The sequence below is a fragment of the Channa argus genome, chromosome 13 (genome assembly GCF_033026475.1).
Source record: "Channa argus isolate prfri chromosome 13, Channa argus male v1.0, whole genome shotgun sequence".
Taxonomy (NCBI): Eukaryota; Metazoa; Chordata; class Actinopteri; order Anabantiformes; family Channidae; genus Channa; species Channa argus.
Genome location: NC_090209.1, coordinates 2,851,888 through 2,878,113, shown reverse-complemented (window position 1 = coordinate 2,878,113; position 26,226 = coordinate 2,851,888). Strand labels below are relative to the sequence as shown.

Sequence of the window (26,226 nt, the reverse complement as noted above, 5' to 3'; positions counted from 1 at the left end):
TAGCCATTTGCATAGTTCAGCAGGTTTGGACTCTAGGTGGAGTGAGGAGGTGGAGGTTGTGTGTAATGTTATTGTTATGGAAAGCCTTCTTAATATCTAATGTTTTTCAGTTGAATATCTATAATTACATTTCGGATATCACGAACTGCATTTTGACTAGTCAAATTTATAATACAAGATATCTATAACCGCATTCTGACCAGTAAGAATGAACATTTAAGACGCCTATAATTGCATTTCGACTAGTCACAATTCCTTAATGGATATCGGAAATGACGTCACTGCCCACCATAGAGCCGTTTTAGCATTTATTGTAACGACAGTATAAATGTTAAAAAGAAGACAACTTAAAATGTCATACACAAACAATCAATTTTTGTTTTTTATCAAGATAAAAGCAGTGGTGTAGAAACCAGAGCTTCCCGAAGGCTTTGAATCAATATAATTAAGTTGTGTTGAAAATGGTTGTTTCGATGCATTTCAAAGTTAAATGGCGAAATCCGCTGGCCAAAAAGCGAACGGGCGACATAAATTGTAGAAGTTTATTTGAACAATAATAGACACATAAAGTCTGTATTATGAAATCAGGTCACTTTTAAAATCACTTTATACAGATACAACAGAATGAGAAGCATATCTGATATTCAAAATCGACAAAATACTTCTTTGATACCAATGTGATGTAATGCAACTTTACCTTGGGTGGCCATAACATAATAGCAAATTAATTATAAATAGTTAAACTATTTATTCAGAATTTTAAAAAACTCACAGCAAGTTTTCCAAGTGATAATTTACTGCTCAAAACATTTCGTTGCGAGTTGAGTTGGAAGCAGACCTGCATCATCCTGATGACACCTGAGTTTCAGATAAATGTGTATGCAGCCATAAGGTAAATGAGGTTTCATATTGTAAAGCACATTCAAGGTAAATTAGGGTTTGTTCAAATGGCCATAGGTAAGATTTAGGAAGTGATTTGATGATAAAAGCACCGAGTCCAAGCACCCTGCCCTCCCTGACACAATACAAATTATTGAAAAAAATTTTTTATTTATACATACTTTCAATTTATTTCCACACTTCCAGGAATGAAATTCTGATGGTAGGAAGAACGGTTCCCCTCACATATTGATTTATTGCTCACCTATAAGACAAGGTAAATATAGTGAACCTAACAGATCCCTCCAGGCTGCTAAAAATCAAAATTGTGATTAAAAACTGACCGAGTTTTACATCTAAGCCAAATACCTAAGCAAAATGAAACACCAAATGTTAGCAACATGACAAATGAAAAAAAGGGGCCATTCTGAAATTTGTTTAAATTAGGATTTTGTGTATTGGTCTTCTTAACAATGTCAAATAGAATTTACTTGTTTCACTTTAATTACAGTACAGTACTAAAATATGGCATATAGTGAGGGATAAAAATTACTCAAAACAGAGAGCAGTCTTCTATCTTCAAACATTTATAAATGTAAAACACTACCAGTAAAAACAGTAGGACGTACAGTGAAAAGATGATGATCATGATACATGAGCTACATTACTGTTGGTCCGCTGTCCCCCCCAATGTTATGTGCAGTAATGCTGTACAGTACACCTAACTCCTTTTACCCTAAACTGTTCTTAAACCCAACATCAATGATACAACCATTAGTTGGGACCAATCCCAATACTCTTAGTGTTCTATACAACAGTCAGACAATTGATCACATTACAGTTATCACAAATACCGTATAAAATATATCACTGTCTAACATTTGAGATATTCATAATATATCAGACAATATGGTCAGTTAAAAATAAAATTGTTACATTTCTGTTGTGAATGAAGAAAAATCTACACTCAACATTTAGAGATTTTTTTTTAAATAAAAATCAATACAGATAATTATCATCATTCAAAAACCTGCAACTGTTTTGCTTATCATAAATTCTCTTTCATAATCAACTAAATTACATAGTGGCTAAATTATTTTTGGGGGGTTTGGGGTTGTTGGTCAGACAACACCAGACATGTAAAGACATAACTTTAAACTCAGAGAAACTGCTGAAGACATTTTTACATCAAATAATCCAAATGATCCGAATAATCAAGGAAAAATATGGTTAATTGATAACAATAACAATCATTAGTTTCAGCCCCACTTGGCTGAAATTAAAAACAGAATGATAATAAAATATACAAGGGGATGAAAAGTTTTTCTACACACTACATTTTCCTAGCTACATATCAAAAAATGTGTCTTGTTTTCCTGAAAACAACATACATGATTCAATTTTCACAGTAAAGCAGTGTAACAGCTCGGACTTCTACATGATTTATGCTTTGCAACCATATGTTTGGAAAAATAAATGACAGTCACTGAGCATTTTAAGGTGTGGAGAATGGACCTTCAGTAGAGAGAGATGGTCAGGAGGAAAAGCAGAGTTAACAATCAGAAAAACCTGCCGTTTCATTTTATGACAAAAACTGCTTTCACAGCTAAATTCAGAGTGGACAATATAGCCCCATGAGTCATACACAAAAGCTTCTCCGTGAGGTGGCGATCCGAACCTTACTTTGCATCATAAAGTATACGATGGGAAAAACAGCTTTTAATCTTAAACTATACTAAACATAACCAACCTCCCCTATCTCAGCTGCTGCAGTTCTGGAGAGGCAGGGAGGGACAGGGAGGTAGAGGAGTTTGAGGTAGATGTGCTAGTTGTGGTCAAAGGAAGCAGTTCCTCACAAGCAAAATAGTCTTTCAGGGGAGCAAAGAGGTGACGGATGACTGGTACGCTCCACGCCTTCCCTAGTACCTTCTGCCTCTGTTGCCGGTTCATGTTCCTCACATCAGTGTAATGTTTAGGGAAACCAAAGATTCTGATTAAGAATAAAGAGAGTTAAAAAAATCATAAGTGGTCATTGTGACATATTTTTGCTCCTGGGCACCAAGGTATTACTTTGAGACTTGAGCAAGTTCGACACAGAAAGGCAATCTGCAGGATGGAGATAAAGTCTGTGACTACCTTTGTTTTTAAAACCCACTATTTCAAACATAAAAGCCACCAGTTCAGTAGCAGAAATCATTGCTGGAGTGAGCTCTCTGATGAAGTGACTACTAATGTCACCGACATAGTGGTCATCAGAAAGGTTAGTGGAGCACAGCGCATGGGCATAAGAGTGGTGCATTTGCTTTACATAAATAAATAAATAAATAAATAAAACTTTTGCTCAGTACAAAACATATCTAATTAGAGGAATTTTCTAGTTGCATCTTCCAAAAGAATAATGATACATACTTTTCTAGTTCAGTGATCCAGAGAATATCCTCTCTGCCATTCTCAAGGACAGGGAGCAGAGATACATCTTTGCCTTGCTTCAGTGAATTTGGATTGGTGGTAATTGTCCTCACTTTAGTCACCTACAACAAAATCACTGTATTATTTTTCAAAAGTATAACCGTTTCAAAAATAGTCGTTAGACCAAATGGAAAGAATGTAGATGAAAAACATAATAGAGAAAAGTGAATGAGCAGGTTCAATCACTGACCCTGGCTTCTCTACCGATCTCTAAACAATCTTGCAGGCTCAACTTGTCATTCTGGGAGGCAATAATGGGTCTGATGGAAAATAAAAACACATTTTAATTATACAGAATTTTTAAACATGAAAAAGGGAAATAGAAGATTATGTATAAAATGAACACGATGAAATTGCCACATCTATGAAGGACACAGTCCCTTCCACGAGTATTGTATTGGCAAGGCTAATGTTTTTTTCTGTACAATGACGACTTTTGAAGTTAAGATCAAAAGATTTTTATTTGATGGTATATAAACATAGATATAGACCTTTTGTATCTCACCCACATTTTATGACTTTCAACGTTTTCTTGTTACCCAGATTTGTCCTTTGGTATTGTGAGATGCATCTGTTCAATCTAATGAAATTCAATACAGCAGCTCTGCCATAAATTCTACTTTTACAAGGCTAGAATATGTCTGCTTTTGAGTTGAAACTTTCAGAAAGCTTACAATTCTACTATGTGCCTATTATTGAGGTCATAGTGGGTGGGTGGGTGGGAGCCTGGTGGATCAGTGCTAGAGCATTGGGTTGGGTGCAGAAGGCAGCAGGTTCAAATACCACCTTACCAGGTGTAGCCCCACCCAGCCACCAAGGGCCACCTGAGACTGAGATAAACCTTTGATAAAGTGATGGAAAGGTCAAAGTGTGGAGGAAGAAAGGATGTGATCAAGTTCCAAACCAAATTTGTTCAAAAGTAGCTTCATCATGCAGCAAGACAATGCACCGTCAACCAAACAAAGGATTTCATCAAAGGAAAAAAGTGGAAGGATTTACAGGACTTAAAAAAAAAAGCAATTTGAGGAAGCTGCAGAAAAACCCAGGAAAAATAAATCAAACTTGGTAAACAAAGATTTAGTGATGTCAGACAATTGCAGACTTGACGCAATTGTCTTGATGCAGTTACTGCAAATGCATTTGCAACTATTTATTATGTTTTATTCGTTTTAATTTGGCGTTCCAATATTTTTGGAGGGGAATGGATATTTAGTCATGAAAACAATTGCGCAAACGCTTTTACTCACACCAGTACTGATAACGTTACTATGGTCATTCATTGTGAGTGATCAATTGAATGTCTTGCCTGGTCATCCCTGGGATGTTTCCCCAAAAGTAACGTGCTCGGTGGGCCGGGCTTACTTTGACTGCATCCACCAGCACCGGGTTGCACTGTTGAACAATTAGACAGCAGTCAGTTAAGAATTTACAACATGTTATTAAGACATAATAAGCAGAGGAGCAAGCAAAGAAAGAAAATAGGTGTAGGAAGAAATTGTCAACGGAGAAAAGGTGAAGGAAAAGGAAATGAAGAGACAGGATAAAGATAAGGAAACGCATAAAAAAGGAAAGGAAAGCATAGAACAAGCAACCGTTGGTGAATTGGGTAAACCTCAAGGAAGCGGCAGATGTTGGCTTTGTCATGTGTGTTCATGAAGACCACATTCTCAAACAGCCAGAAGAATGGTCTGAGGTCATCTTCTTTAGGCTTTAGCAGCTGAAGGATTCTGTAGTACTCAAAGAATAGTCTGCCAGTGCCCTCTGTGGGAGGGGAGAAGGCCAAAAACAGCCAAGAAAAATTACACGCACACGAACGACACAAAGTATTGCAGAGTGGACACCCAAAATGAGTAGTTACCGTTAATATCATCTGTTCATAATAATCCAGTCTACAATAAAAAATGATTTCCTGAAAAAAAAAGAGCTCCAACAGTGCTTACACACCATACAGGCCTTTTCTGAACGGGTTGACGATGGAGAGGTCATTACACGGGCTGCCACCGATCAGCAAATCGAATGGACCCCACTGCTCGAGCTGGATCATCAAAAAGAGACAAGTGAATTTTTAGCCTTTAAACTAAAATAATTAAAATTTGACTAAAACTAATTTACATTTTCAGTAAAAGATTAAGAGTAATTTCCCGTTTTGTATATATGAATTGTAAGTATATGAATTTTCAGCAAACAGCAAAACAAGCAGTGAGTATGAACATACATGTTCCTTGGTGATGAACCTGGAGTCACCAACATGGATGATTTTCCCATCATGGTTGATGGTTGACACAGCAATTGAATCCTCACAAACTTCCGAGGCAACATATTTTTCTACTTTAAATCCAAGATCCTTTAGCACAAGATAGCCTGAAAGAATAAAGATACACTCAGGTTTCAGTCAGGTTTCAATGATATAAACATGAAAGAATGCAACATAAATATAAATTGAATCGAAGTTGCTTATAAAATACACAAGAATCCGAAAGGTAGCCTGCTGCTACTGTATGTATAGAGTATATATTCATTTTTTTATGTATATTTAGCATCCTTTGCACAACAGATGAGGATGGGTTGGAGTAAGCCAGAGCACATTTGTATCTTGCAACTTCTTATTGACTGAACAAACATGCTCCAGCTATTTAGCAGTGGTTAGTGCATGTGGACAATGATCCGCTGTGGCGACCCTGAACTCACGAGATAAGCCAAAAGGAGAGTAGTAGTAGTGCAGGGAAAGCTAGAAAACCAGGGCAGTGATCTTTGGACCAGGGTCGGGAATCTCTGAACTAAGGTAAAATGGTAAATGGTTGCTTATATAGTTCTTTTATCCAAAGCACTTTACAATGTTGATTCCCATTCACCCACACTCAGACACTGATGGCAGTGGCTGCCATGCAGGTGCTCACCTGACCCACCAGAAGCAACTTGGGGTTCAGTATCTTGCCCAAGGACACTTTGACATGTAGCCAGGAGCGGGAATTGAACCACTGACCCTGTGGTCCATGGACGACTGCCTTACCAACTGAGCTACAGCCGCCCAAAAGTAGCTGCCCTTTATAAAGGTATAAAGCAGCAACAGCGTGACACACTGAACATTAAGTAATTCACACTAAACTAACATCATGTAGCACCCTTTAGATTCACATATTTACATTCTGATGTTTAATTAAACATGATTAAGCCGTCTTGTGCCAGCAGCTCAAAAACACTTTTTCCTCAATGTTGATGGACAATCCGTCAGAAAACAATCTGTCATACACATAGTATATTCGAAGAAGTATGTTCCACCATAAAATGTATAAATCACCCCTATGTGAAAAATGATTCCCCCCCCCCCTACATTTCACCTTATGATGGGTCACCTAATGACCCATCATTTTGAAATATGAATTTCAGGCCCTATGAGCTTCTAACTGATTGGAATTCATAAGCACAGGTAATGAATACACTGTATAATAAACAGTTAGCTATTGCTGGGGTATTGTCCCCTCACTGCAATTTTTACCTTTACTTTAGAAATATTGCGGCAAAGAGCCACAGTTCAAAATGTTGCAGCTGGCTAATGCTGTCACAAAAACAACAGGGTTTACTGTACTGTATAAAAGCTTAAGGTGCAGTTATGCTCGCCGCACTGGTCGTTGTACAATCGAGGCATGATGTCACCACAGAGCCAAAACTGTATATACATACAATTGTGAAGCTCTAAACTAGCTGCAGTGTTGTTCTAAACTATAGCTGTGTTTCAACTTGTGTCCAACATTCTTTAAAGGTTGCAGTTTACATGCTCTTCATACGCATGATGCTTCTATAGTCTGCAAAGGCCAAACTGAAATTAGACTGTTCGTAATTACATAACTACTGCCTGCTTCTTCATTATACTCTGGATCCTTGTGTTCTTGCATCACTAGGGAGTCCTATAGATGTCTGCAGTGACAAACCTAGTTACAAACTCTTGCCTCCAGCTCAGACAAGTTACAAAAACAGGTGCACTACAGGCAAAACAACAGCAATGCATGGCCTGTGCCAGCAGTTGTCAAATTTGGCCAATCAACACATAGGGTTTGCATGTTTTGTGTTTAACAGGTGCTGATTGCCCCTCCCCCAAAAGAGTCAGGTATGTGGACTCACCTGTACCTATACCATCAAACAGGGAGAGAACTCGAAGTGGTCTGCGGAGGTTGGCACGGATAGATGGGTAAACACGGTGTGGTTCCTGAAAAAGAAAATAAATAATGCAGTGCCTGAACCAGCTAATGGATATTTGTATTCCGAAACCAAGAACATTTCCATATGAATTTATGAGTTTAATCTGAAATTATTTATGAAATAACTGGCATATACTCAAAGAAGTGGCAGACTTTTTAAGTTGCCTTGGTAACAGCTGCTTATTTCGACAATCTGCAGTTATTGAACATGATCACTCAGTTTTAAGCTGTTGAGATGACCTGATGAATCTAAAGCCTACATTACTCTCTTGCTTCTTTCTACCAACTTTTGAGACAAATTCCTTGTTCTTTAGTTGCAAAATGCTATGTTCACCATCTGTTAATCTGTGTCTGTATCTGCCACCACAACAGGTAGAACACCTAGAAATCAACGCTATGAAAGCAGTTAGAATGACTCAGAACAGTAAAAAGTTATCTTTCAAAGATTTGACATTTCTATAGAGAATGTAAAGTCATGTCGTATTGAATTTTTGTACTACTACTACTACTACTACTACTACTACTACTACTACTACTACTACTACTACTACTACTACTACTACTACTACAACTATACTGGAAAACTATGTATTAATTTTTACAAATACAATTGCTTGTTATTCACTTCTCCAGGTAGGGTCCTTTTTTATCTTCATCTTTTCCCATCTCTTTCAAATGTTAACATATTTTAGCCAAACAAAGGTCACACATTCTAACCACTGTAGCAGGCAATGGTAAACATACTGCACAGATCCCAATATGGTGACATAAAAGGCAAAAGTCCAGGGTTCTCATCTTCATGAGATAATCCACAAAAAAAATACACCTGGTCTTGTCTAAAAAAAATCTAGGAATCTTAGTTTTTCCAAACATTTCATCCTCTCGTCAGAATCTTTGTATAGTGTTAACACTGTGTGAATAATAATCTCCCACCCACTCCTGCTATGCCAGAATTAAAGCAAATGCCCCCTTCTTTACAGTTTTCTAATGCTCGAAGCAAAAACCAACATAAGCAGCTAAAGCTAGTGTTAGCTTAATCTCACTCAGTAAACACAGGGAGTCCAGAGGACAGAAACATGTTAGTAGTTATGAGCCTTGTAGTTAAGTATATTTAGTTAGTCACACTGTTGCTTTATAGTTCAATTGTCTTGGAAGTAACTGTACAGCACCTGTATCCACACTGCACATTTGAGAACTACTTGATGTACTGTCAGATTTTTTAAATGAAGGCATTTTAATTTCAGACTGGATGAAAGGAGGAGGGGACAAAAGACATTTCTATACTGAGGTACTAGCTTACAAAATCACCCTAATTATTCTAGAATAATCATTTTCACAAAATTGAATTTTTTAATCAGTGAAAATGTATTTCTGATGTTTTTTCCCCACTATCCTGCAGCCCTAAGTGATAGATTAACTTTTAATGAAAACACTAATTAGTTGTAACCCTAAAAAAAAAAAAAAAACATCACTGCAAGATCAAGAATGGAAACCATGCACAAAATATTTTGTTAATGCAGACTAAGGAACTGTTAGAGACTTATACAATTAAAACTCACAAACTCCATAGCGCTGTTGTTGGCAAATAACTCCTGAACACGGATACTCCAGTCTTCCCGGGGAATCAGAGAACCGTGGGGTTGATGAGGCTGACATAGGTAGCAGATCCATGGGTCCAACATCTTAAGTAAATCAAATGTCCCTGGACTGACAAGGATGTTCAGACAGTCCTCACAGTAAGACCTGCAAATGGAGAGAGACAGAAGAAAAACAGATTAAATGAAGGAAAAGACTAGGCCCTATTCATGACCCTCTATATTGGTACATTAAAATAATATGTAATGTGTAATGTAATGTAATGTGAAAAAGTGCGCGTTTACATGGACTTAAGTAACCGGTTAATGTTGGCTTTCTCAGAAAGGCTCATTTCTTAAGTGTCGTCTGTATAAGAAAACTGGTTTCCGAATTCTGGGTAGGGGATTAGGGAAACCTGATTTCCCCAGGTAGATATCTATCGATCTATCTATATACACACATACACACACAAACACATCATATGTGTAACCAAAGGCTGCAGACAGTAGTTTACTCCCTCTCGCCTGGGTTCACCTTTATACAAAGCGTGACAGTAACCAGGTTAAGTGCATGTAAACACTGTTCCCCGATTACCCAAGAAAGCAGATTTCTCTGATTACCCCAGTTACTTATGTGCATGTAAACAAAGTCAGTTATAAGCAACCTGCAGCAGCTATCGTTCCCACACAATATGACCTCCAGTCCATAGCAGCAGATAGTACAGTAGGACTGATATCCATCTTCATCGTAACGATACAGAGTTTCTGTAAAGTTGTCCTATGGGGACACAGCCAACACAATCAATGATTAGAGACATTTTAACAGCATACGAAAAAGTGTTGAACTTAAGTCTCCAGTTCATGGTGCCACACGTTCAACCACCCACATGCACAGTGCAAAGAGAAGTCCTTACTGTTGGTCACTGCTGGTTCTACCACAAAAAGAGAAGGAAAAATTAAAGAAGCATATAATAAGATCTTACTTTACACTTTAAGCAGAGGCTGCCTTTAAACAGAGGGTGGAATATTTTAACATCTTCAGTTCCACAACACAAACAGAATCCTGCAAAACAAAAAAACAGAAAAAAAAAAAAACACGGACAGAAGCAAAGAGAAGAGCAAATAAGTCAAATTGTCTGTACTTAAACTTCACAGTCATGTTAAAAAAAGAGTTATCCGCAAACTAATGAGCAATATTAAGAATACTGTGCATGTTTAAATTGCCAATAATAAACTGTTAAAGGACTGAATGTTTTGTTATTTAACACAACAAACTTTACATTTATGTAAAGTTTATGCATTAAAAAAAAAGCAAATGTTGATGACATGATAGGCTTAAACACTCACCTTCTATGTCCAGCTTCATGTCCATGATCTTATGAATGGTCTTCTCTGCAAGAAACGTTAGCATGAATAACAATGATTGGATGTAATTATACAACATTACAATCCATAACTACAAATCATAATTTGAACAATTTCATATAATTTAATTTGTGTGTGTGTGTGTGTGTGTGTGTGTGTGCAGTTCTGTTTACTACCTCTAATTTTTTGGTCCGGCTGGGTGTACACGCTTGGCACCTGGCTGCTCTTGAAAGTTTTGGTGAACGTCCTCTTCTTGTATGGCACAAAATCTGGTGAGATGTCATCATCAAATCCATCTAACAGGCTGCATTTCTTCTTCTGACCTTTGCTACTTTTCCACACACCCGTAACCTTCCCCTTCCCCCATCCTCCTTTCATCTTCTCCCATTCACTTTCCCAGTCATCTCTCTCTCTTTCCCATTCTCCCTTTCCTTGTTTCCCTGTCTCAGTGTTCCATACTCCTCTATATGCCTTCTCCTTCAGGAATTCTTTTGTGCCTTTTCTTTCCAAATCAAATCCCTCTTTCCACGTACTTCCTCCAACTTTGCTCTTGAGGAAGGTCTTTTGCATAGAGTCACACGACAGTTTATTCAAGGTTTCAGCCACTTCATTAATTTCACTGCTGAAGTTGCTCTTGCTGCTCATAGGCATTGACGAGTGAGGAGAAGAGGTGGCTTTCTCGAAGAGTTTCTTGCCTGCAGAGAGAAGAATAATGTATGTGACCATCAGATATTTTACACAGTAGCAGTACTATCATACAGTATGTGCCATCTGTATAATATCTTTAACACTATGCACTTACACACGTGTCAGATTATTCACTGTCATGCTTACATGGTGTTTGTAGTAGTGTGGCTGTTTTTGACCAAATCTTCTGTTTTCTACAGTTTACTGCTTACGTTTCATCATACATACAACATTTATCAGGTGTGTGACATTAAGTTAAAAGGTGACATTTTGGGAACACTTGAGAGATTCATCCTTTCTTCTTCAAAGTTTTCCTTCCTTTATGAAATCACAACGTACCTTAAGAACATTACCACAAAATGCATAGTTTACATAAATGAGCTCATGTACTTTATTCTGGGGCTAAATTAAAATAATTATATGATATTTAATTTAAAAATAACTTTTTTATATCATGGCTCTTTATGCAGCTGCGATTGTCCCCAATCGATTCAGTGTACATTCAGATCATTGTCTCCAGTGATTACCCTCTTTACTACTAGCCACTTGTCATTTCAGTAACCACTATTCAACATCTATTAGCTTCAACATTACTTTTTCAGTTTTAGACACCGTTGTTTGTATTACACACACACACACACACACACACACACACACACACAACACAAAATGAATAAAAACTCACCACAGTGGCAAAGAAACCTCACTTTTTGAGAGTGTAGTGCATAGCAACACACAAATCAAGCTTTGTAATGAGCATTTAAACACAAGTTTATTCCGAGCATTATGCGGTCTATTGACAGCCAACTTCACATTAGTAAACCCTTATGTTACCCCTGATCATGAAAAACAGAGATGGCTGTTAAAATCATTTTGCACTGTTCAGGGATTTTTATCTACTCCAGAGTGCAGATTTGGGTAAGTTTATTGCTACACCTAATAGGTTAAATGCCAATCAGGCAACATTCCTGTAATTTAAATTGCTGTTTTTTCTTTTACTTTAGCGTTTTCCTGCTGATTTTGATTTTAGTGCATTTTAAAAATCAGCTCAGTATGATATTAAACATTTGCAAGCAAAGAGGACTAACTTACCTCAGACCAAATGTACTGAGTAATCGTGACTCTGAGCATTTTTCTTTTCTCACTGATATTATTTTTGATGTTGTATTTTTGGAAAACATTGTAGTTCTACAGCAAAAACCTAAGCTAATCCAGCCTGCAGACTGACAAACACTAAGCATGAGCAGAGGCACTTCATTGTTGGCTGTAGTGTCTGTATGAGTATTGTTAAAAATACAATTAATGAATTACATCTCCATACCACTTATGAAATCCGTTGGTTTAAATCCCTCTGGGCCTGTGGGTTGAAAGCCTCCAAAAGCCCAGTCTAACATCTGCTTTAGCAGCTCTTCCCCATTGTCAAGACTTGCAGAAAACTGTTTCTTGCAACGATGCGCTGCCTCCTGACAGACAGAGATAAATATGTAAGCAGGAAGACAAATACACATGAAAATTTTCTGTTCATAAGCACATAACCTGAAATTCAGATTATTGCATGATGGTTTTGTCTGTGATCAGCATGGCTAAATGTAATTCCACAGGCAGAACTTTTAGGGTAGTAAATATGATGACACTCTTCATTTAAGTCCTGTTTTTTTTCAGAAAATATGCATACAGAGGGGTAAACTAACCTGCAGCGACAAAAATATGGCTTCTCGGTAGGTGACAAGAGTGGCGAATGAGTTGGCACAGAAGAAATTACCAAAGAAGGCAAATGGTTTTAGAGTCTGCAAACTGACCTGCAATCAGAATGACTGTGGTAAGTGGAGATGCTTAAAGAGAAAACTTAAAACTCATCAGCTTACTAGCACAGGTATCCGTACTGGTTCAAAAGAGGCAATATATTAAACATTTATTTACATAATTCTGTGTTTTACTTAATAAATTCAGGCACCCATACCCCAATCTCACTCACCTGGGAGGACACTGTCTGTCCATACCATCCCACTGTCCTCCTCTCTGGAGGCAGATTCTCTTCCTTGCAGGATATGATCATGGCAGGCCAAAGAGAAAAGCCCTCCACCTTACCCCACACCATCTCCCCATTCACACCCTGTACCATGCACACAGGCACACACACAAATGTTAAACACTGACTTTTTTTAAAATTGTGTATCAATTACATTAAAAAACGAATTATTTGCAACACTTATGCAGAAGTGTTAGTCTTTTATTGATCATTGTTTCCCTTTAATTACTGAGACTTCCCCCCATTAGTCTAAATTTTACCGCAATAGTCTCAAAATGAACAGAAAATGTTTTATTATTAGGTCTTATAATAAATTAAAGGATCTTTAACATTTTGTTTTGCAATATTATAGCAAAGCATTTCTCTACATCAGTAACTCTCCAAAGAGCATTACTAATGTGGATCCGTGCTCCCATTACAGACCTCAGCTATAGCCTGTGACCGAGTTCTGCCCAGGGTTTTGACACTTATTCAACCATAACAATAGCGCCTTCTTGATTTAGCAAGTTCTCATCTTTTTATATTTTATATTTATTTTTTTAATATTCATATAAAATGTCAAATAGCAGGTCTAATCAGCTGTCTTTAACTAATGGTAATTTAATAACAGGACCTAAACTGACAACAGGCCAGTGGACAAAGAGACTTCTGCATGGCATTACGCCCTGTAAAACAAAGATTGCTTATGATGTGAGATGCATCACTCCACTGAACATTTAGGGTGGCCTGCTTCTTCCAACACAAAGTGTCTTATATCATTTTAGCTGCATGTTAAAATGTCACTATGGTGCTCTACATCACAGTTAGGGTACTTCTGAATTAAGCAGTGAGAACCAATAAGGTAAAGGTGACCAATCTCTTAATGACTGAAAGCCTTTGTTTTACCACATTAATGAAGGAAGGAATGTTATGTATCCTATGGATGAAAAGGGCTAATGACTGTAAGTTCACTATTGCAAAAACAGTGAAAAGAGTTTTTACGGACATCTAACAACTACAGGAGTTAGAATTTGCATTGAATTTTTTTTCCTATGTGTTTGTATACAGAGATAAAAGATATTTGATGACTGTCTATTCGTTGACTGAACATTGTGTTCAGAGTGGGTCTTTTTAGTGCATTTCTACAGTTGGCAGTTGTTTTGTATTTCTTTCAGTTCTTCTAGGTGGCTGTTAGTCTATTTTTGACTGGACTATTTAATAAGTAAATATTATGTTTTAAATATAATATTTATACTGTATAGCTATTAGAATTACAAACTGCTTATCAAATTGCTTTAGTGCACATAACTTTACCTGCAAATCCTCTGAGATAGGGTATGTACTTGTTGAAACAAAGTCCTTGTCATCATCATCATCATCACCACCACCCGTGCCCAGAGCACCCTCTGGTGGAGGTGTTTGACCTGTAGAACATTGTCAATGTGCTACTGAATAAAATGCACACAAATCTGACTTTGATTCGGACCCACTGACAACTATTTAGCCAATAGTTAAAGTTCTTAAACTATTAACATTCTTGTTCTTTCACTAGAATATTAATCATATTCTATAATTCTTACTTACTATAACTGTTCATTAGTGTGATGGTCCCAGGTATTTTGGACTCCTCTGTGACATCAACCACATCTGATGAAAATAAAACCCACAGTCACATTGGTCATTATTAACAAAAACATTTGGAATTACTGTACTCGTCATAATTAGGGTTGATTATCATTTGAAAGCAATCAATTCCAATTCGATTTTCATTCTTATCAATTTCCTGTTTCCTGAGATTAGGCGACCCTAATCTCACATGATAAGCCGAAAGGACCAAAAAAAATAATTCCTGTTCCTCATTCGGGAACAGACCGTAAATGGCAGTAGAGACAATCTACACCAGAATTCGGAGGATACTGCTTTTGAATAGACACTTGGACAGGCTACGCAAAGGTGAGATTTAGGTAAGACAACATTTTTAAGCATCTAGAGTGACTTAGGGGCTGGTTATGCAAAACTGCATTTTATTTGCTTGCCAAGGCATCACACTAAAGTACAAAGCAGTTTATAAATTGTTTTAAGAAGATGAATCTGGGACCGGCTCCTATACATTGAGAAGACAGTCCCAAACGGGGCTAGGAGACTGCAAAACATCAAACACTGGCCAGTCTTTCAGTTCAACACTGTTCTACTTTAAATGTTTCATCACATTTTAGGTGCAACCTAAAAAGTCTCTTTTTTAGTTTTCTAAAGTGAAGCCAGACTTTTGACTACGTACTGTGGTCATAACTGTGTTGTAATCTGTTACATTAGCCACACATGCTAACTCAATTCTAAAAAAATAACATAATCTTGCACTGATGGGCAACATTTTTTATAAATAGGTATTACTGATAAATAGTTAAGTACATTCTCCAGATATGCAGTTTTGGTTTATAACCGATTAGCAGAAGTCAAGTTCAGTTTTTCCAAGAGTAAATTTTATTCGGTTCTAATTTCGAAATGAGTTTCAATTCTCAAGCCTAGATTTTATACTGTAAATTTTCTTTGTTAGCCAAGCACAACAAACTAATTCATGTAGATGCACCTGCAGCATAGACATAACCAACTAACACATCAAGCTGTAGTCACACAGTGTACACACAGGGATAGTCTTACCAGAGGAATTGTCTGTGTTGTCTGAGTCCTCAGTTATGTAGGGTTTGGAAGGCATATGTAAACTGGGTTTGCCCATAAAACTGTCGGTATCTTCAGATGAACTGTCTTCATTTTCTTCTTCCTGCTTTCGGCCATATCTTCTCTGGGGAGGTAGTTGCCTTCTCTGGACCCGGAGTTGTCCTGGCCACCTGTTTGGTCGAGGTGTGACATTAAAGGTTTCCTTGCTGTCAGGAAGATCCTTGATGTTGTTGAACACCTGTTAAACAACACAAACTGAGATTTGTCATCTTAGTTTAACATAGATTCCAAAAGCTGCTTGAGACTTAGCTTAGAGATTTTGGTCCATATTCATATAGCATTATGCAGTTACTGCAGATTTGACAGCTGTACATCTACAATGCCAATCACCTGGTACACATCATCCCAAAGGTGCTCGTTTGGAATGAGATCTGTTAATTGTGAAGGCCATTTGAGTAAAGTAAACTCTTTGTCATGTTCAAAAAAAATCACTTTAAAATTATATATAAGGCATTTTTATCCATAGCACTGCTGCTCACTGAAAAAGTAATTTTTTTTCTCCAAACCATTCTCTGTAAACTGTATAAATGATTGTGAGTAAAAATCGTAATAGATGAGCAGATTCTCAAATACTCTGACCAGCACATGTGGTACCAACATATATGCCGCATTCATGTCACTTTTGTCACTTTTCTTCCCTGTCTGATTTGATATTCGCAATATCAAGCAGTTGAACAGGTGTAACCTAATAAACTGGACAGCGAGTGTATGTTCAAATTAGTATTATGTACAATATATAGCTAATGTTAACAGGAATATCACTGGTTTTGCAAAATGAAATTTTAGTCTCAAATGGCACTAGAGAAAATGTTAAAGGAAACCGAAGTAATAACCTATTAGTGATAAAAACAAATCGTCAGACTTGTTAGGATTTATCATCTGTATACCATAAATATATACTATATGGACTAAATTCATGACAACTAATCCAATTGCTGACATATTATATTGCACCTCAATTTTAATACAAAATGTCAACTTGCAGGTAACAATAAAGCAGTGGTTCTTCACCTTTCTTTTATTAGAGGTACTCAGCATTTTTCAGCCGCATACATATACAAACACCAAAGGAATAACTATGAATCCTTATCAGCATAATAAGTGAGTAATCAGCATTAATCCAATACTGCTTTTGACACAACCAGGCATATTGTCCACCTTGGTGCTATTTGTTGGGAGCCTGATAGGATTCAGCTGGATCTGATTTAGTCTCTAAAGTAACCAGACAGGTTTCTTGAAAGCTTTAGCTTTTAAAACTTACCTTAGCAAGTAGCTGTGTCCTGCATAGAGAGCTTGGCAGGGCAAGGAGGATTTGGATTAGTCTACGCAAAATAGAGTCAGGTTTCAGGCCATGTAATATCTGTAAAGATATTAACAGAATTGTTGTAGTAACATTTCATTTCATTAGACAATGGGTATTGATTACCACTTATATCTACATGTAGTCAACTGCTTTTATCACTAGTAAGTAATACAGTAAATACAGTAAGGTACAGGTACATTTCTAATACTACGGGAAAAAAAGTTTGTCTATTCAATGCAGGTAATTTCAGTAACTAGACACTTAAAAACCTAGGTCTCTGAAAAGGTGAGGTTGCATTAGGCTACCATGAGCAGCCGTGTCGGCATACCTTTGCCCAGAAAGGATCTTCACTTTTTCTGCTTGTCTTCACTGCCTTAATGCAACTTATATAATCATTCACCAGCTGATGTGCTTCTGGAGAACCAGCATTACACAGACCCAAATGAACTCCCACTTCCAACAGCACATGTCTGCACAGATGACTATTCTTATAGGAAAACACAGAATCACAGAAAGTAAGTTCCATTGTTGACATTTTGTTTTTAAAAGTTAGACAAAGCAACCTGATGTTTCACCTGCTGGATGCCAGTGATGTCATATAGAAACTGATCTTTAAAGACTTCAATATCCAGCAGAATGGCATTATAAAGCAAACATAACCAACTGTAGCAAAGAAATAGTTCAGCATAATTTCTAGCACCCATGATGGATTGAATGAATTATAGGCATGACTTAAAATTGCTTTGACTGAACGCAAGTCTGAGAGAGAAGTGCCCATATGCTAATCCCGTTGGTTAATATAAAATGTGGGGGCCGAATCTGTTACACCTCAGATGGAACAATGTGTGCATTCCTCTGATCTTGTGCTAACATTATTATAGAATGGGAGAATGAGATGAAAAAGTGGCCTTGAATAATGTAAAGTGGCATATTTATGTAGCTGCTTTGACTCCATTGTAACAGATGGTGAAGTGATAAATAATAGGAAAAGCTCTGATGTCAGTATCTCCTTGGTAATAAGATTAAGAAGGAGACAGAGACTGAAAATAAAAGTTAATAAACCAAAGTAATATTAGCTAACAGCTGTCCTGCAATCTATGGCACAAACTGCTTTTAAACTGTACTAATAATACTGAAATTAATAGACATTTTGTACAAACACTGACTTTTTACATGAAAGGATACTATGAATTCCAGAGTTTTTGCCCCATGGGATTCTGATCAATTTCTCAGAACAGAAATGAACTTACATGCAGTGTTTTATTTGGTCTTGTTTATGAACATAGATTTTTGGTTTAAATTCGTCATCTCTTGGTGGGCAACTAAAACTATTCACATGAAATCTCCCCTCTTTGATGCATATACAACATTGTTGCAAAATTCTACGGATGCATGTAGCATCCCTGTAAGGAAATTTCACATTTCACCAATTCTGTTATTAGCAGGCATGCTATCCACAATAATCTCTAATGCAAGGCTACACTTCATTTAAAAAAATAATTAAATATAGGAAAGATTATAGGCACAGCAGGTTTAAAAGAAATGCTTCAATCAACTTGGAAGCATAAGAAAGTTGTAACTGTTGCCATAACTTCCTATCAGTTACAGAAGTTGCACCCATAATTCTTTCTTCTGCATCACCCCCAGGAATAAGGTGAATAGACATCTTTACTTTCTCAGTTGACGTTAATATCTGGCTATTAAGTGTGGCCAATATAGATTGGACCTTTTTTTTTTTTTCGGACGACACAGATGTTCAATTGGATTTAGATATGGAGAATTTGGAGACCATTTCAACACCTCAAATTAGTTAAGTTTAAATTCCTAACCAATTTTTGCAGTGAGGCAGGTGCATTACTCTGCTTAAACAGTCCACTGTCCACAGTGAACACTGTTTCCATGAAGAGGTGTACTTCATTGGCAACAATGTTTGGGTGGGTGGTAGAGAACATGAATGGGAGGACTCTATGTTTCTCAGAAAAACATTGCCTAAAGCACGACACTCCCATTGGCCTTCCTTCTTCCTATTTTGCATTCTGATGCCATCTCTTCCCCATGTACGCAATGTACACACAACATGGTGGTGACTCTAAATTGCCCGTAGGTATGAATGTGAATCTGAATGGTTTTCTGTCTGTATGGCCAATCAGTGTATATGAGTACATCAGTGTATATCAGTGCAAATAACCAACTTTCCCATAATGTTAAACTATTCCTTAAAATTGTGAACAGAGATAATGAAAACATTTAAGGGTGCGACTTCTATTCAGAGGGCAGTGTATGATTTTGTTCTTGTGCATAAAAACGTAACTTGCAGAGGGACAAAAAATAAAAACTTATGTTAATGTTAAATACATTTACATTCGGAAAAAAATCTATTTTACACTACCTTCATTTCTACTGTATCCAAACAATGAGTCTAAAAACACTCAACAATACTGTGCTAAAGCTAATTGCATTAAATCTCAATTAGTATAAAAACAACTCTTCTTACATTTCTGTTTTCAGGATGTTTTAGCACTGTGCCAATATTCCTCAGTGCCATGTCTCCAAGTTTTTCAGGAATACTCTGCATTAGACTCAGTAGCGATTCTTTATAAAACGTCACCACAGCCTTTAGGAAGTCACTCCTCTCTTCTTCCCCCAGATCCACAACAGCAGAGGCCCACAGAAATTCTCTGGCATGAGAACCTATGTTAACCTCTTCCATGGGAAGCAAATCTTTCTCACTGTGGAGGAAATGCAGGTCTCGCCTCCTGAGGAAGTGCTTGGCTACAGAGGGCCGGAAAATGCTGGCTGCATAGGAGTGTATCAAGATGGAGGCCAGTTGGAGCTCCACAGCCACGTCCGCTGTGCCGTCCTGCTGCAGTTCTTGAAGAGCTGCAAGGGGTTCCAAAGTTTGGGAGAGAAAGAGGAACTGCAGCTTGACTTTATATTGCATCAGCTGGATTCTGATGTGGTTAGCATCCTCAGCATGATTGAGTGACTTAAAATATTCTACTAAATCACTCCAGTTGCTGACCATCTTCTGCACAGTCCAGATAAAAAACAAACACTGTTCAGAGATAGGATGGGATGGGTTATAAAACTGTGCATCAGCAAATATCTCTTTTAGACTCTCATTAACAGAGAGGCTGGTCGAGTAGTGATAGTGGATGTCTTTAACAAGGTCAACCACACAACTAAAGGAAGCCATGAGTCCAGACTGGCAGGCTCTACCTGCTATCCCAGAGAGGCCACAAAGTGATAGTAAACTAGGGTTAAAAGCCTGAAGCTTGGATACAAACATCTGGCTTCCCCCTGGGTGGGGAGCATTACAGTAAAACACAGAAAGGTTAGACAAAGAAAGGCCAAATTGTTTTAGCATCTCAATCAGAAGGTGTGCATCAGAATCTGATGGGTGTGGAACTGGCATAGTGTCCATGTGTGATGGCACTTGTAGATCAACAGCATCAGCACTCATTTGCATAGTGTTTAGAAACCTAACCACACTGGCCCCTGAGCTCTGGTCAAGACAGCCAACCAGGACAACACTTGTTCTCTTTCCTTCACCCAGCTCTACACCCATGTAAAGGTAGAGGCAATATGGTGCATGTGAGCAGGCCTGGATGATGCCTTTTGTGTAGTTTGGACTCAAGATGGTAGAAATGTGAGAATCTGTGTTTGTAGTTAAATTTAAGTTTGAGTCATCATCATAACAGAATCTTCTGATAAGGCACAACAAAGCATCTCTGTTGTAAAGACTGTTTGCTTGACTTTCCTTGCCCAGTCCTTCTGTGTTTTCCACAGTATTTATCAGTTGTAACTCTGTGCCTTCTTTCACTGTTGTTTTCATTTTCTCTGTGTTCTGCTCCATCGTCACATCCACCACATCATCCTCATCATCCGATATCATTATTACCACTTCTGCACTGCTATTCAGATCCTCCCTTGGTTCTTCTTTGCAGAGAAGTGGCTCTTCCACTTTTTTGCCCTCCATCTTTAAAATTATCTCCACTTTCTGATGAGATGTCTGAGAGGAAATATTATCTGTATTGGGAACAGAAAACAACTTGCATACATTAAAGAACTTGGGTAAATGGATTTGAAAACTAGTGACATTAGTAACACATTTCTCCAAATCACTGTGTAAGTTAAAAAGAACCAAGAACAGCTTTCTACCAGTCCCTGACTTCCCCTTGGGAATGTGTATTAAACCAAACACTGATACCTAAGCATGGCCTGACAGTGCAAGCATTTCACACGTGTAACTGAAAATTTAGAGTGTGTACATTTAAAAAGCTGTTGGGGCAGCAGGTGCGAGAGCAAGAATGCCAACTGATTTTTAGCATTTTATTGGCACATGATAATTTTTTTCCTACTACTTATGAATTCACTTGTTTAAATAAATACAAAATATAACAGAAAACATCAACATGCCTCATACTAAATTTTTTCTTTTTTTTTTTTGTATTCCAATAAACTACACCTTTGCTATGTATGATATCTGTATAACATCAGTGATACACACTGTTCCCACCTGAGTCAACAGGAACAATACTCTGTCCACCTCTGGCCTCCAAGGCATGATACACCCTGTTGCTCTTGTTCTCCTCACAAAACAGCTTAAACCACTGGAGGAAAGTCAGAGACACTGTACTGTTCCCTTTCATTAATGCCTCAATAGGGATATTCTGGATAAGAGAAAAGAAAACATTCAAAAATCCCAAGTAAGTATATTGCTCTCTGTAGCTGTGAAATGAATAAACACACGACAATATCGACAAAAATTACAAATACTTCAACTATCTCAGTTGTAACTAAGTAATAATATACAATTTTAAGATCATTCTACTTTACTTAAGTATTCCTATTTCCTGTCACTTTACATATATATTTGCCTCTACAAATTAGAGGCAAATATAGTTTCACTCTAAATTCATTAGATAACTTTAGTTACTAGCTACTTACAAAATCCATAAAATCATCAGAATTTATTGATATCTTGTGAGAAATTCATAGCTACCCAGCAAAATATACAGGTATTCAAATGGTAATTATTAGATTTGAAACACATGGTCATCAAAACAGTGTACAGTACAAAAGATCATTTATTATAAGCTCCATTATGTGAAGCAACGTTAAAGGGATAAACACATGATAATTATAACCCAATAATATCATACTATTTGATGTGAAACAGCAATTTTAGTATTGTTTTTACCTAATGCTTTTGGACTTTTACTTAAGTAACTTTTTAAATAAAGGAGTTGTTAGAACTTGTTGTTAGAACAATAATATCATACTATTTGATGTGAAACAGTAATTTTAGTATTGTTTTTACCTAATGCTTTTGGACTTTTACTTAAGTAACTTTTTAAATAAAGGAGTTGTTAGAACTTGTTGTTAGAACATTTTTATACTATGGTATTAGAATTTTTTCTTTAAGGATCCGATTTCTTCTTCCACCAATAAAATATCTGATCTGAATTTTTCTTTCACCACTGAAAAATATCTGAATCAGTCAACCTATTGACTAATACATACATATCTGTGGTTAGCTAATACCTAAAGTCACGGTTGCAACAAAAAGGAATGAACTGTATGCAATTTCCTTGTTTTCTGCATATAAATTGGTCAATTGTGATCTGATCCTAAAAGTCACAACATCAACTGATGCGAGCAATGCCTGTAAAAAAAAAAAAGAGATTTTTTCATGTAGATGGGAATGTTGAAGTGTCCCTAGGCAAGATACTGAACCCCTAACAGCTGATTCCCATCCCCAGCTGTGCAGTGCCAGTTTAGCTAAGCCAAGTAGAAACTGGGGAGGGTTGCGTCAGGAAGGGCATCTGGCGTAAAAACTGTGCCAAATCAACATGCGGACAATGATACGCTGTGGCGACCCTGAACTTACAGGATAAGCTGAAAAGGACAAAAAAAAATAATAATAAATAATAAAACAAAACTCTCCATAGAGCTAGGGACCCAGTCAAGATAACTATAAGCACAATGCATAATGCTCAAGGAGGTAAAAAAGAACCCTACAGTAACAGCTGACTACTTGAAGGATTCATTGGTAGGGATGATCCGTTACAACATTTTTTCCAGACTGAGTACATGTACCAGTACTTACATTTGATAACTTTCCAAAACCAAGTACCAATAAAATTACTAGACTGTTGTGCTTTTAGTATGATTTGCTGAAGAGTAAAATCCTCATCTATTCGCTGCATCGTAAGTAAATCCCACATCAACAGAAATTCTTGCATATTCTTGGCAGCAACAGGATTTTTTATGAAAAGAGCACAATTACCTTAAACATTAAAGTAAATATAAGTCAGAATAGCTCCAGAGACACCAAAATCCACCATTTGGAGTGGCCCAGTCAGAACCCAGAGCTAAACCCAATGTAGATGCTGTGAAATGACCTTAAGAAAGCTTTCCATACCAATTGGCTTAGAAATTTGGCAGAGCTGAAGCAGTTCTGTAAGGAGGAATGGCCCAAAATTCCTCCTGAACATTATTAAGGTCTAATTCACAGCACTTTCTTGAGGTTACTGTTGGCAAAGGTTGTTCAACCAGTTATTAACAGATATGTTCAATAAAAAACATGAAAGGTTTGTGTGTTTCATGTGCTTAGAAATATTGTGTTTGTTAATATTATTTACTTTGGTTAAGATCAGATCACATTAGATGACCCATTTATGCAGGAAACCATGAAATTACAGTGCCATTACTTTTTCTTGCAGCTGTGTATGAGAGATATAGGTACTCACTCGGACAACTCCAACTTTTCTAAATGCAGCTTGCAGTAAACTGTAGTTATGGATCGTGTCCACCAAATTATTACTTTGGAATCGGACCCTGGAAAGGTCAAGGGATGCGGGAAACAACCAATGCATCAGCTGGCAATAAGCTGCACCTGGATGGTCACAAAGCCACACACAAAGACTGAAGAGCTGCTAAATAGAAATAGGTCAGTAGTGTGAATTACAGTAGTTTTCAGCCAAGGGACAATTGCTGAAACAAATATAATAGCATAGGCTTCATAGGATATTGGAATTATTAAATAAAACAGTAAAAGTTGGAACATGATGCAGTTGTGCAAAGTCTACACTAGTTACATAGATATGAAGATAATGCCGATTTACCTACCTGTGCATATGTGCTCCACCTTGGTGAAGCCTGTCTGCAAAGTTTCATTAAGCCAAGCTAGCAGCTCATAGCGGTTATATGAATGCCCTGTTTTACGTCTTACATTCACTGCCATCTCCATAACACTGAGACCTGCATCAACACAACATAAATAGCCTGTCATTACATAGAAATCTGATGAACATGATCTAATAATAAACAACCGACTCACTTTCATATCAAGTTCCTAATACTTTTACAAAACAAGGTGCACTAAATGCTCAGGAACAAGAAATAAGGGCAAATGTTTTAAAAAAATACATTACCCATTTACAGTTTTTGTCTCATTATCCACAATTGCTGAAAAGAATTTCATCATGCCTTCTCAAATGAACCTCACTAAAAATAAGGTTGAAATCAGCCATAAATAAAGCGTTCCACACTTGTTATTTTCATTTTAAAAAGTTTAACTTTTCTTTCAGTGGGCATGTTGCCAATTCCAGGAAAGATCATAATACATAATAATACAGCACGGCCTGGGTGTCAGTCCCGTAATATAGACATAATGGCAGAGCAGAATCCGCTGCACATGTGCCGTTCTGCAGCATCTCCTGCAGACGAACACTGAGACGAAAACGTGGAGCTTCTCCAGCTAACATGATGCATACAAGACATGCGGGTGTGTCGTTAAATTCAGTACATAGGATGAAGCTAAGTAGTGAAGTTGACTCCTTACAAATAAGATGAAGGGCAAAATCAAGTTAGCCTTCTTTTAAGAATTAGATTTAGAAGATTAGAAGCAAAATTGTACTACAAATGTACAATCAATCAATTATATTACATTTTACACTGTCGTTATTGTCCTGCTTCCCAACACAACACAAGTTCCAACTAAAAGTCTGAGTAACTGCAACTGCGATTCCAATGTGTATGTTGTGACTTGAGTGTGTAATTCACGGCCTATCTGGAACTCAACCAACTGCCCAGATGGTACAGTCTCTACACCAATCAGGTGAGAGCGGATAGCGTTCTGACCTATAGAATCAATGGAGCGGTAGAACACAGCGGTTGTAACGAGACTGACACTGGTTCAGATTCTATGCGTTTACCACGTTAGCGTTTATACAGAAAAGACTGAGTTCAGATCAGCTGCAAACAGGAAGTTCCAAACGTTCAATATTACTCCACAGCAAACTATTATTTCCCCGAAGAGAAGACAAGATGTGAGGGTTTAATGGAGGGAATAATGTTTATAGGGGCAAAATAGGGACAAAATAGTTACCGAACAGTTCTAACATCCTTGGCCTAACTGTGTTTTAGCTGTGTCTGTGAACGTTCTAACTCTTTACAGCCATATCACTGCCGACAAAACACGTTAAGAGCCTATCAAAAACAGACTGACCCCCATAAGTTAAAGAAAACACGATAAAATAAGCTAATGTTTGGAAACAAGGGTAGCGAAACATGCAGTATCCGGAACAACAGTTGAGTCATTAGCTAGTGTGGCTACATAACGCAAACATAACTTTATAACGTCGGTATATGGAATAAACTTTAAAAATAGTCGAGTTCAAAGTATAAGATTAGCTACGATATACAATAGACTTTGTGTTCCGTTTGTATGACTTAACGTTTGAAAGTAATTTCCAAAATGCGCTTAAAACCTTCAACTCACCTCCGTTTCGTTCCTCCTGGGTATTTAAAGTATAGTCTCACGCTTAAGAATCCCTCCATCCCCCAAAGCCCGCCCCTCACCCCAGGCTAGCTGACCCCCGCCATCATTGTTTCTTTTTAAAGTAGGAACGGGCCCTAATACCTAGTTCCAACAATCGCATTCTTGAAGACCTTGACTATAATATTGACAAAAAAATAACATAATCACTGCTTGCTACGTGC

At 37.4% G+C, this 26,226-nt stretch overlaps 1 protein-coding gene across 1 annotated transcript; it reads right to left on the bottom strand.

The window, feature by feature from the left end:
* Positions 1-19: 19 nt before the first annotated feature.
* LOC137140199 (uncharacterized) lies at positions 20-26,036 on the bottom strand. Its single transcript, XM_067528382.1, has 26 exons — positions 26,006-26,036; positions 24,352-24,483; positions 23,973-24,118; positions 21,737-21,890; positions 19,712-21,246; positions 17,546-17,704; positions 17,176-17,274; positions 15,837-16,092; positions 14,763-14,825; positions 14,493-14,602; positions 13,146-13,283; positions 12,862-12,969; positions 12,492-12,633; positions 10,660-11,178; positions 10,466-10,510; positions 10,102-10,181; positions 9,784-9,896; positions 9,104-9,287; positions 7,468-7,552; positions 5,564-5,709; positions 5,293-5,383; positions 4,961-5,109; positions 4,655-4,740; positions 3,539-3,608; positions 3,289-3,410; positions 20-2,869 (listed from the first exon to the last, which is right to left on the bottom strand). Exons 2-26 carry the CDS (start codon positions 24,470-24,472, stop codon positions 2,635-2,637), a joined length of 4,956 nt encoding a protein of 1,651 aa, XP_067384483.1. The 5' UTR covers positions 24,473-24,483; positions 26,006-26,036; the 3' UTR covers positions 20-2,634.
* Between the last annotated feature and the right edge of the window lie 190 nt (positions 26,037-26,226).